The 12,586-nt window shown below is 33.7% G+C and overlaps 2 protein-coding genes across 4 annotated transcripts; one reads left to right on the top strand and one right to left on the bottom strand.

Annotated features, from left to right (window-relative positions):
• The first annotated feature begins 4,194 nt into the window (after nt 1-4,194).
• LOC108484719 (lysophospholipid acyltransferase LPEAT1-like) lies at nt 4,195-8,051 on the top strand. 3 transcript variants are annotated; one of them, XM_017788619.2, is made up of 9 exons: nt 4,195-5,030; nt 5,170-5,283; nt 5,416-5,453; nt 5,877-5,941; nt 6,026-6,094; nt 6,267-6,400; nt 6,927-7,067; nt 7,442-7,588; nt 7,775-8,051. In XM_017788619.2, the coding sequence occupies exons 1-8, from the start codon at nt 4,524-4,526 to the stop codon at nt 7,547-7,549; spliced, it is 1,176 nt and encodes a 391-aa protein (XP_017644108.1). In that variant the 5' UTR covers nt 4,195-4,523; the 3' UTR covers nt 7,550-7,588; nt 7,775-8,051. The 3 variants fall into 3 exon arrangements, with proteins under 3 accessions (XP_017644108.1, XP_017644110.1, XP_017644109.1); XM_017788620.2 differs by having other exon boundaries at nt 4,196-5,030; nt 7,442-7,505; XM_017788621.2 differs by lacking the exons at nt 7,442-7,588; nt 7,775-8,051 and having other exon boundaries at nt 6,267-6,445; nt 6,927-7,062.
• A 490-nt stretch (nt 8,052-8,541) lies between these two features.
• LOC108484315 (deSI-like protein At4g17486) lies at nt 8,542-11,231 on the bottom strand. The gene is made up of 4 exons (XM_017788053.2): nt 10,806-11,231; nt 9,635-9,888; nt 9,115-9,402; nt 8,542-9,008 (listed from the first exon to the last, which is right to left on the bottom strand). Exons 2-4 carry the CDS (start codon nt 9,840-9,842, stop codon nt 8,788-8,790), a joined length of 717 nt encoding a protein of 238 aa, XP_017643542.1. The 5' UTR covers nt 9,843-9,888; nt 10,806-11,231; the 3' UTR covers nt 8,542-8,787.
• Between the last annotated feature and the right edge of the window lie 1,355 nt (nt 11,232-12,586).

Here is a 12,586-nt window from a genome sequence, read left to right as displayed (position 1 = left end):
AGATTTCATATTTCTTAATCTATAATGATAAAATTTACTAGTTTAATCATCGCATTAATCAATGAAATTTCATAATTCATCTTTTAGAAAAATAACCATTTTACCCCTAGACTTTCACAAAATTACTATTTTACCCCTAGGCTCGTAAATCAATTTTTATCAAATTTTTTCATTAACCAAGCCTAGTTGAATTCTTTTTATACTAGAAGCAGCCAAAAATTCCAATTATTACTCATACTTATCGCTCATTTTGTCATCTTTATAAAATGGTCCATTTTAGGTGTTTTCATGAAAATCCTTTCACAAAAGTTGTTTGTTTAACAACCATGATTCATTTTCTTCCATAAAATTTCAGAAATCAACATGATTACTATCATGGCAAAACATAGACTCTCAACCATTTTGCAAAATAGCCCTCCTATTAGTTAGTTAAGCTACAAGGGCCCCAAAAGTACAAAAATCATCAAGAAAGACCATCAAAATCACTTACTTGCAAGAGTCTAAAGTTACTAAAAATTTCAAGCTCCCATAGCCTTCTTTCTTGAAGAAAATCGGTGGAGAAGAGAAGAAATAGAAAAAAAAAAAGATGATAGTTTTTCCTTATTTTATTATATTCTAGTCAAATTAGTCACCAAATTTCACCTAATTTTGACTTTACTATTCCTTTGTCCCTATGTTCAACCACTAATAACTTTATGGTCTATTTAATCAATAAAGACCTCTAATTTAATGTTCCATAGCTAATTGACACATTTAGCTAATGAAATAAAACTTTTGTCCCTTATGCGATTTAGTCCTTTTTTCGAACTTAAGTAAGCAATCGCTAAAATTATTTCACCAAAATTTTCATGCACTCATATAATCATGCTTTAAAACATAAAATAATATAAAAATAATTTTTCTGGCCTCGGATTAGTGGTTCCAAAACTACTGTTCCGACTAGGCCCAAAATCGGGTTGTTACACAAGTTAGATTAATAGGGGTGATAAATGTAACTTGGTGAATGACACAAATATGTATAAATGATATTATTTGAATGATTTGTACTTAATGTGAAATAAATGTTGAAATCACACAGTTAAGTATACAATCAAATGAAATCAAACCCTGGGGCCTGAAACGAATTCAAACGAGTTGGTAGACTCTAAAAGCAAGTGAAAAATGTAATATTATAATTGATATATATGTAATGGTCTTGTAATTGAATGATTGATATTGGTATGTTTGAAATATTTTTAATTATAAGTAAAGTTAATGTTTTTATATGTTATAAGTGAATTGGGATGAATTGGTATTGTTGTAAACATATTCATGCATTTAGATTGATGATGAAAGTTTGGCAACTAAAAATATAATCAAGTTGAATGTTACATGCATATAGATATACTTATATAGACTTGAATGAATTTTTTTATGTTTATTCGTCTTGAATTATAAATTTACCACTAAGCCTTATTGCTCAACATACAATTTATTTTTTCCGTGCGCAGGTTTAGGTGGTTCTTGAAGCCCCAGAACTTGAAACTAGCATCTAGACTATCATTTTTTACCTTACAAAGTTTGTATATAGTAACTCATTTTAGTCTTTTGGGCATGTACCTAGGAAACTATTGCTAAAAGTCTCAAATGTTAAGTTATATGTATGGTTTAATTATTGTTAATATTTTGGTTTTGTGTTGAAATGGGTTTTAATTGATGTGGGATACGTGAAATGGTTGTATAAGAAGTTTATATGAAATTTTAGGTCACTTTTTACTTGTAAACAGGTGGGTTTTGGAAGAAACAGGTTGTCACGTCGCAACGATAAACCTTTGATGTCGCAATAAGAAACAGAACAAAGTCCATGTGGCGACATCATTACTCAAGGCCAAGACGAACACCAAAAAAAGAGTTGTGTCACGACGAGGAACCCCCGGTGTCGTGATGTCAACTCGAAACTTTGTAATTCTTACAATCTAGTCTTATTTCGACTTCATGTTAGTAATAGAGCTTTTGTAAGTTCATATAAGAGCTAAAAATAACTATGTATCATTTTATACATTCGCTTTAGTTATATTTTAATGATTAACGGTTGTAAATGAATGTAATTCCACCGTAGGTGCTCCGACAATGAATGCAACACCTTGTAACTTGGACCCAGTGATCGGGTCAAGTAATGGGGTGTTACACATGTAGTTCACTGTATGGCGCATCACAATCTTTGAACAACTGTTCCATCGCCATTTGTTTAGCACACTATGCTTTCTTATATGACACTCTGTATTGAAACTAAGATTGCATGCCAACAATCAGGATTGATACAAGAATAGTGGGCATGTCTTTCGCATCAAGATTTCGATGGTATTGCGTCATTCGTGTAGTAGTGCATGTATTAGGCCTAACATATTTTTGAATATCCAACAATTGTGACCTTTGTATCAATGCAACTCGTACCCACTATGTGCAACCTGTTGCAGACCTCCAACACTCCCTAATATATAATGTTGGTTTAGTTACAATGACTTTGTAGTCTACCGACACTTTCATGCTATACTTCTTGATGGAAAATACACATTTCTCCTTGTTTAATAATTATTAACCTACAACCAACTCTTCTAATTTAGAATCAAATGCCAACATATGAGAAGGTATTATATCTGGGTATTCAGGAAACTCATATGCATGCGTAGCATCGGGATCTACGTTCAATATATGGGTTGAAAGATCCGAGTCATTATTGAGACATTATTGAGATCCAAGTCAATAAACTTTTCACCTTCGTAATTAGAACCACCATCATTATCAGGTCCTTCCTCACCATATACATTGATACCAATCACGAATAGATATATCTGTAAACGGGGAGTGTCATTAGGGTTGTTATACACAATCGAAGCATTGCGTGGATTATCACCCTATGTCGATGTCTCCCCATAATCGTACATTTCTACCCACCTAACATTTAAATCAAAGTCAAACTCGTGTACAGAAGATCGCCTATCGATAAAAGCTCTCCGAACCTTTGTATATAGGTCTTCAATTCCATGTTGTTGATTTAATGAAGTGACATTTTAAACAGACTCAACATCAACTAACTCAACAAACAACTGAAGTTTTTAGGCGAGCAATATAGTGCAATTATAATCTCCACATCAACATCCTCTACAAGTTCCATCTCCCTATATTTGCACAGGATTTGACGAAACTGGAAATTTGTAGAATAGTCTAGACATCCTCCTCCCCTAATGTCAAGCAATTTTTGCACTAATCTTTTGTTTTATTTCATCAAGTTTTACACTCTTGTTAAGTGTTATTCCTATTTGATGGTGCAATTCAAATATACAACCAACTGCTATTTGTAAAATTACCCCATTGAAATGAACATATACGAAGATTTAGTTATTCATCTTTGATACTAAATCTATAAAATAAATTAAAAAAGTTCATATTAAAACAATTCATATTATTTTAAAAGCAACAAAAAAATGTTTTAGCAAATAATATAACTTGTATCTCATACTATTAATTATCAATATAAAATAAAATTACATAGAAATAATTATAAACTAATGTTATCAACTAAAACTTGATTTTTAAAGTCTAAAATGAGAAGCAAGTATATTGATCTTCAATTTTGATTTCTAACAATTTTTTTCTCTCCTGTTTTGTCAAACAAACTCTTTTTTTTTAACTCTGGTTTTGTTAAACAAGCTATTTTTTTTCCTTTTTGTTTTTTTTTTCCGGATCTTTTTGGCCTTGTGTGTATTAACAAATACGAGTTTTTTTTAAAAAAATTTATATCAGTGTCGCCAATGTGTCAGACAACATCACTTAAACAGTCATTTTTCCCCACAACATTATTAGGTGATAATTGGTGGTAGAATGTTGATGGTACCGCTTAACAGTGCGACGCCCCCATGATCACTATATATTTCAATCCATTTTCGTAATTAATATATTTCTCATGCTATTTTTATACTTAATTTTTTTGTATTATTTTTATAAAAAAAGAAAAAGAAAAACAAAAGATAGATTATAAATGTAATATCAATGTAGAAACGGACCGCAAGCTTCTCACGTAGATGTGGCTGGTGCAAAAAAACGAAAGGCGAATTGTAACGGCGGACCAGTGGTAGAACGGCCCATCAATTAAGAACACGTGTCGAAAGTGTCATCGACTGGAGGACTGTGTAATTATTTATCTAGAATGCAGTCCCACTATTATTGGAATCAAATCGAACGGTCAACACCATCGGCGTTCCATCAAACGGCCGCTGTTCGCTGCATATTTTATCATATACTAATAAATAATAATTTTCTTTCAAAAAAATAAAAAAATTATATATTATATATTATTCCTTTTTCAATTTTGTTTGCGCATTTGATTGATTTTCCCAGTAATAAACCTGGCCTTCACGAGAGACGTGGTGGCCAAAGATCAAGTTTGCAGAAGAATCCATGGCGGTTTTCCCACATCTAACCAATCCTTTCCATATATAAAAATCATTTAATATTTAGGAAATCATTAGGTTTGTAGAACCAACATGGGATCCGAACTCAAGGATCTTAATTCTAAACCCGCCAAGACCCAACAGCCTGACCCCAACGACGACGATGCCTCCGCCAAAGACCACCGCCCCCTCCTTGAATCCACCGCATCATCCGCCGCAGAAGATATCCAGGAGCTCGAGAAGAAATTCGCCGCCTTTGTCCGCAATGACGTGTACGGTTCCCTGGGATGCGGAAAGCTCCCATTGAAAGAGAAACTCCTGCTGGGCATCGCCCTCGTCACGCTTCTCCCTCTACGTCTCCTTTTGGTAATGTCTATTTTGGTCCTGTATTACTTGATTTGTAAAATTTTTACGCTATGCTCGGCCCCGAATCTGGAGGAAGATCAGGAAGATTACGCACACTTGGGTGGATGTAGGCGAGCTGTGATTCTCCAGTCGGGCCGGTATCTCTCTAGGTTGCTGCTTTTTATGGTAGGATTTTATTGGATTAACGAGACTCATAAGGATTCAGCAAATACACAAGACAACTCAAAAACTGAGGTACCCTTGTCACTTATTTAGCATTGTTTACATCCTAGTCCAATTTGCCAGCTTTAGTTAATGCACGTTAACATAGAAAGTAATTGCATGATCAGCATTGTCCTGAGTTTTCAATTTCTTGGTTTTAATTTTTCTACAGAGTACCAAACAATCAGAAGAGCGAGTAAGGCCTGGGGCAATCGTATCTAATCACTTGTCATATTTAGATGTCTTATATCACATGTCCTCTTCCTTCCCAAGTTTTGTTGCCAAGGTCTCTCAACTTTAGCCGCTTTTCTAGTTTTGATTATTGATTATGTATAAATGGTATGTTTTTGCTGGTTTAACTGACATATTTCTTGTATGATTTTTTTTCGATTGAAACGCTTGGATTTTATTGCTGAAGAAATCAGTGAGTAAACTTCCCTTGGTTGGTCTCATCGGGTGAGTTCATTTTATCCTCCTAAATTTCTCCTGCGATTTGGTGCAAAACAATGTGCCATTATTGATTCTTTTGTTTCTTGTCAAATTGTTATGTTCTTTTCTTTTTGCCCGTCCAAAGCTTGATATACTTGTGGTAATTGTTTTGCAATTTATTTCACTGTAAGCTCTTAATCTATGAGCTTCGTATGGTATACTGTAGTAATGTCTAGCGAGCAAACTGTTTATATCAGAATAGAAATATTCAGTTTTGGTAAGAGTATTTGTGGATCCATTATTACTGTTATTTTTACTTGATGGCTATATGTTTCTTTTGTTTTCTGTCCTACCATAACTATATTTCCTCTATGTTGCATGTTGCGTTCCTTGTACAAATAGATTGGTTTGAGTTGGAGCGGTGAATGACATTTGGCTTATTTCTTACAGCAAATGTCTTGGTTGTGTCTTTGTTCAGCGAGAGTCAAAATCATCAGACTTCAAGGGTGTTGCAGGTAGAAAAACTTGCAACGTCAAGCCTGTTCTTCGCCACTTTACTATTGATCAAAGGTACAATGCCTAACTGGTCTCTCTTTCAGGCATCGTGACTGACAGAGTTCGTAATGCACATCAAAATGAATTGGCTCCAATGATACTGCTCTTTCCAGGTTAATTAATCATCTTCCCGACCACTATATAAATTTATGACATGGTTTAATTTATGGTGCATGAACGACTGTATGGGTGTATATGTACGTCTGTAGCTGATATTTCCTAGCATCCTAAGCACCTGCCTATCCGTAACTAGTAAAATTTGATTTATATTCTTCATGAAAACAGAAGGAACAACAACAAACGGGGATTTCCTCCTCCCATTCAAGACTGGTGCTTTTTTGGCCGGAGCACCTGTAATGCCTGTTATTTTAAGGTATTCATACCGAAGATTTAGTCCAGCTTGGGAGTCAATATCTGGGGTGCGTATCTCTTAAGCAAATTTACATTGGCTTCGTAATTTTTTGGTAATAAATCATTTTTTTCAATTCTTAATTCCTGTAACTGATTGCTGGATATCAATATGTTAATGCATATGAGAAATTTTGGTTTACTTCTCTTAGTTATTTGGTGGTCTTACGTCCGTTATAGTTGCAGTGACGCTGAGTTTTGTCTGTTACACGAATATTCTGATGATGATTTGTTATTTGTTTAGTGCATTTGTATAAAATCTGATAAAACTACTGTAACCAATGCTTGTTCCTGTAGCCTTGCCTGGTTTATGGAACAAGTTTCCGAAGAAACTACTCAAATGTGAACATAATATGTACTTATCATATAAATCAAAAGTGAAGGAAAGTTGTTAAGAATATGGATAATTATCTGGAAAATATATATATATATATATTATTACGTTTTTCCCTGCAAGAAAACATTGAACTTAATTCGACGTAATTTTATGAGAACTATATTTGTATTATGACATTCTTTTCCTGCTGCTCTTTGTAGGTGCGTCATGTGGTTTTTCTTCTGTGTCAATTTGTAAATAACCTAGAGGTAACACGGTTACCTATCTACCACCCATCGCAGCAAGAGAAGGATAATCCGAAACTATATGCTAATAATGTCCGAAAATTGATGGCTGCTGAGGTATGTATATACCATCAACTTTCTCTTAAAATTTTGGCTCTTAGGTACGGTCTCTTACATCACTCTCCATGGTTAACATAGAAGCTAAACTAGGGCCTTTCAAGGCAGTAATCTATGTTAACCAGTTAAGATGAAATACAACTCTATTGACCATTTTCAGAGGCTATATTATAGTCGTAATAGAATTCTGAAACACTGGTTTAAATCACCATCATATGACATTGTTACTTGAGTTGTCTTTCATGCTATGTTTACTTGAGCTCGCTTGCATGTGTTTCCCGTACCCATTTCGTTATGCATGTCAAGATTTGATAGTTCAAAGCAAAAAAAAAGGTAATGATGTTAATGGGAGTATGACTTTGTTTTGGGTGCAGGGAGATTTGATAGTTTCGGATATCGGGTTGGCTGAGAAGCGGATATATCTTGCTGCTCTGAATGGTAATAATAGACTGCCTAATGTTTTGCATCAGAAAAACGATTGATAATTTCTTGGCCTTGCTCCCACATGTTATCTATTCACAGTTGAGTTTCTTAGTTTGCAGTCACAACGCCATTGCAATTCTATTCTGAACTTCTTAATTCATGAAAAGTATGGCCATCCCTAGGGGCTATTTTTATTTATTGGTTTTGTGGTATAACTATCTATTTGTAGTCCAAGTTGACTACTGCTTTTGTAAATCTGAACCGTCTCTTTTTTGTTCCTGCAGGTCTACTTGGTCAAAGCTAATTTGGATTCTCCATCTGTACAGTCAATTTTTTTATTCTATTTATTTTTTATATATTAAAAAAAAAAAAACAAATTCAGGTTAAGCGTATAAAAAGACAAATTTTTATTTTATTATCATCGGTTGGGAATGGAGTGGTACGCAATTGCCCCTGAAATGCTAATTCCATTTTTAGTAGTATTAATGTAATTTTCAGGATTTAAAAAAATCTTTAATTTTTCCTCATTTAAATTTATTAAGCTTTCATCATTACAATAAATATTACTAAATACCCTTCTTTTTGTTTGTTTGTTTGAAATTCTAGTGGCAACTAGAACTCAAATTTCGTATAATAAATTTAATACATAAAATATATAAAGAAAAGAAATACTTTTTCTTTTCCTTATATTGTGATTGTTGTTGATGAAGTTTCTTTCTTTCAAAAAATAAAAAAAAAGTTCCATAATATAATGTTGATTTAGTAATTTACAATAGACATCATGATTCGCTGATGTGCGTTACCATCTAATAGTTAAAAGAATTTATGAATAGATATAATTTTTCTGAAAAAATCAACACAAATTTAAGTAAAACTATAATATTCGTATACTTATTTATTATTATTACTTTTTTTTTTTTGTAAATACACATACATTCTAGTATCATTATCTTTTTATCTCATAAATTTCAGTATTCAATATCTCTAGAAAAACTTAACTAAACAATATTAGTTTGAGTTAAGGAATAAAATATAAAATAAATTACATTAATTTAGAAACTTGCATTTATTAGGCTTTTTCAGAAAGGAATAAATCAACATCTCCAAATAACGATCTAAAAAGCACGTTGGTGTTGTGTTACAAACAAGACAACATCCTAAAGGAACAAGAACACAACACCAAAAGAAATCTTCAAACATTTATGCCTGTTTTTTTATGGAGGTTGCTTGGGATGCACTCAAAATGCCAAAGAAAAAAAAAAAAAAACCCAACCAGTTAGTTTTCTTACCTTTCCTTTTAATGTAAAACGTTGTTTGAATTATTTGAATTCGACGATGGTGGCAAGCAGCCTCTTGAAGGTGATTTATGTGAAGTCTTCTGCTGCTTCGACACTGAAGCTAGGCAACTAAAGGGAGATCTCAATCTCTTCTTCTCACTATCTTGCGGTTCATAATTTGGATCATGCCGGACAACTGAAGTTTTAAGGCCTTCTGGAAGAATGCAGTTGCACATTGAACCTGACACACAAAAGCACAAGTTTCAGGTTGTTTGAGATCCATACCAAAATGCAATATGAGAATAAACATCTCATGTATCTTGCAAGTCGGGAATGTAATTGTGTACCTATTCTTGCCAGTCGATTTACCCATCTAGGAATGCATTTCCCCGTCAGCTTCTGACAAATATCATCACAGAAGTGGTTGCAGTTCTTGACTATCAAGTGATACGTATCACCATTGTACCTTTCCGAGTAGTGCTCCACAAAATCCCTTACTTGGTGTGGGTCCAATGATGTGGTTCCAATGAATATTGATTTCTTAAACTTGAATCCCGGGCACTGTCGTGGTTCAACCTCAAAAACACCACTTGTTGGGTAGTCATGAGCTCCAAATGCATATTCCACACCATGAACTATACAGCACGTAGTTGGGTTATCAGAAAAGCTAAGACTTAAAGACTCAATACCAGTTAGCAAAAACAAAATTCTCAAGTCCATATCTTGCATATTTAGTTTCATTGCTCTGTATTATGAATTATGTAGCCGTCATTCCAACTCGACAACTGTTATGGTAAAATGCTATAATGAAAGACACCAAACAAGCAAAGGAGCAAAATCACAGAGTAAAAAATGATATAAACCAACCTTCGACGCCGGAATGAAAGATACCAAGGCCCGCCCAGTAAATATAGCCATTCACGGGTGTTAGGTCATATACATTGAGATATACTGGAGTACAACTTGGACTGAAAGTAGCTGGCTTCACTTTCGGGAAAAAACAACGAGAAGCTGATTTGTTTTTGAAAAGACGTGGCAACACTGATTTCCATTTCTTCTTCGATTCAAATTCCATTTTTTCTTAAATGATAAGAACAGACCTTGATCAATGCCTATACAACCTGTGGTAAAAAAATAGCAAACATTAGCTATTTGTCTTAAAGGAAGAAATAAGCTAAAAAACAAGAGAAAGATGTATACTGTAAACAAATCTTTAATAGAAAATGACTGCTCATATATTCAAAGATTGCACTAAAATCTGGTAAAAATATCATGGAAGCCCTTGTACTCAGAGTCAGATCACATTTTGCCCCCTTTTACTAAAAAAATGCGCAAATTAATCCCTATACATTTGATTAAAGAAGTTGATCCTTTCTCTTAAAAACTGGCTTGTTGACAGAATAACCAGTCCCTTGTGACATTTGTAACAGAAGGACGAGTTTGCTCTTTGATCTAATATATAGACACTAATTTGCCCATTTTTTAGTGCCTAGTTCAGAGGCCTCCATAATACTTTTACCCTAAAAACTATCTTTTATCAATTGATTTTTGTTAATTTTATACCAATGCTAGCTAATTAACCCTGCATTGTATATGAAACTTCATATCTCCCAAAGATATCAACAAATCAACTCCCATAGTCATGAAGAGGGGGGAAAACCCAATACAGAATGACACAAACTTAACATAAAAGCGAACTTTAACAAGGAGGGGAAAACCCAGTGATTTTTAGCAGCAAATTGAACCATCAAGCGATGCATTTTCCACATCCATTACCAGATGGATATAGATTTCCATTATTACTCAGAACATTTAAAAATTCTTTAATAAATGTTGGAAAAGGAGCAATCTTGATTGGCAGTCCAGGAAAAGAAAAAATAATAAATACCATAAGAAGAAAAGAATCACTTCAGATCTACTGAAAACTGTTAATACCCAGAAGGGGAAAAGAAACAATAAATGAAACAAGGTAAGATATCAGAGAGAGACAAGATTTACAACGTTAAATAGAAGAAAATGAGGGAAAAAGAGAAGGTACAGGTTGAGAGAAGAAGGCCATTCAGCGTGAAACGTAAGGCAAGCCGCCACTCCAGAATCGAAGCTCAGTTGGCATTGAAGGGAAAAAGGCTTCGTGATTCTGTATTGCGACGAACGGAGAAAAAACCAGACGAACGAAGAAGAATAAGATGAAACCTTTAATGAAAAGGCAAAAGGCAAAAGGCAAAAGCCCCCACTCCCCCGTCTTCGAAACTGGAAAGCCCGATGCCTTAACGAAGAAGATGGGGAAAGAGAATTTCAAAAGCCATAAGCTTTCTTTTGTTTCTCTCTTCGTTTCTCTCTCCCCTCCCCCCCTCTCTCTCTCTTTCTCTCTCTCCCGTTCTCTTAATCTCCTTTATTATTCTGTTTTACATTTTTCACTCCGCTCCTCATTCGCTTCCACGCTTTCTTTCGCATTTATTACTGTTTTCTTTTTATTTTTCCAAATATTCTTTTTATTTACCCCATACAGTATTGGGATCATGTTGTTAAATTAGACGATCAACTGACTCGTAAAATGATTCAATTATCAAAAAAATGTCGATTTTTTTATATATTAGGGCAATTTTTGGAATATTTATGGGCACACACTCATTCAGGAAAAATATTTCTAGCTCGAAACGTTTTTTTTTCTTTGTTATTTTTTAGAGTTTAAGGTCAGGGTTTTAAAATTTAAATTAATTAAAATTTTAACATAATAATTGTAATTATTGAATTTGATATTTAAAATATTTGTATTTACACTAATCGTATGTGGTCGCCTATATCGAGCGCTCTGTTTAAGTTGTTACCCGATAGGTTATTCCGTCGCAAACTAAAAGGTCGCCTAATGTCGAATCGAATACTTGATAACATGAATATTCGGGACAAGTCAAACCAATAGAGGAAGATATAAACTAGAAAACAAATACAAATTCCATTGTAATATGTAAACGCGCGGTTCTGTAAAATGATAACAAATATTAGCTTTCATTTTATGAAATAGTAACTAATTACAACTTCAATTTTGTGAAATGATTACAAATATCAACTTTAATGTGGTTAAATGATTGACGAAATTACTCTAAAATCATAATAATAAAAATCATCAAAAAAATATAAACGTTCGATACAACAATAAAATTAATCAATCCAGATGCCAGTCAAAATCTGTGCCACATCCAGGTGGTTGACGATTGCGCACTGAATTCCTCCTTGGTTCAGTCTTTACACGGGATTGTGGCAGTTGGGGTTGTGGTCTCAATAGCTCATCTTCTTCGCCTTCAGTCGATTGCAATCTTTACATTCTCGGTTGTCATCGTGCATCCTCCGATCTAGGAATAGATGGTTGGAAAGATGACCTGACTTGGTAGATCAAAGAGCTCGAAGGTATTTGCGTTACAAACAGCTAATGAGCATAACTATGTTGAGTCCCATACATCGATAGGATAACAAGTGGAATTTCCGTAACTATGCAATACAACTTTAGATTCACATGGTAAATTTTGGGTAAGTTTTTCTATTTAATTATGAATACATGTATATGCATGAATTGCTTTGGTGTTTTTTATCCATGCCAAAATTATGAATACATGTGCTTGCTAATTATTTGGCTTTGAACCAAATAGTCAAAAATTAAGGTTTTGATTTTTTATTGCATTATTAAGGCAACCTTATTTTGGGTTATTTTGGAGTTTAATTAAAAATAATTTTGACATTTGACTGTTGGGTAAATTTTAAATTTAAATATTGGTATGTTTATATATATATTAAAATAACTTAATTGAAGCAATAAGTTATTGG

This window comes from Gossypium arboreum, chromosome 1 (genome assembly GCF_025698485.1).
Source record: "Gossypium arboreum isolate Shixiya-1 chromosome 1, ASM2569848v2, whole genome shotgun sequence".
Lineage (NCBI taxonomy): Eukaryota > Viridiplantae > Streptophyta > Magnoliopsida > Malvales > Malvaceae > Gossypium > Gossypium arboreum.
This window is presented reverse-complemented; position numbering and strand designations above follow the sequence as displayed.

Excerpts from the sequence above, each read along its gene's own strand:
- LOC108484719 (XM_017788619.2), top strand. The coding sequence starts at position 4,524 with ATGGGATCCGAACTCAAGGATCTTAATTCTAAACCCGCCAAGACCCAA. Across the intron at positions 5,454-5,876 it reads CCCTTGGTTGGTCTCATCGG|CAAATGTCTTGGTTGTGTCT; the intron begins GTGAGTTCATTT and ends TATTTCTTACAG. Across the intron at positions 7,068-7,441 it reads GAAAATTGATGGCTGCTGAG|GGAGATTTGATAGTTTCGGA; the intron begins GTATGTATATAC and ends TTTTGGGTGCAG.
- LOC108484315 (XM_017788053.2), bottom strand. The coding sequence starts at position 9,842 with ATGGAATTTGAATCGAAGAAGAAATGGAAATCAGTGTTGCCACGTCTT. Across the intron at positions 9,403-9,634 it reads CTTTCATTCCGGCGTCGAAG|TTCATGGTGTGGAATATGCA; the intron begins GTTGGTTTATAT and ends CGTGCTGTATAG. Across the intron at positions 9,009-9,114 it reads AAATCGACTGGCAAGAATAG|GTTCAATGTGCAACTGCATT; the intron begins GTACACAATTAC and ends TTTGTGTGTCAG.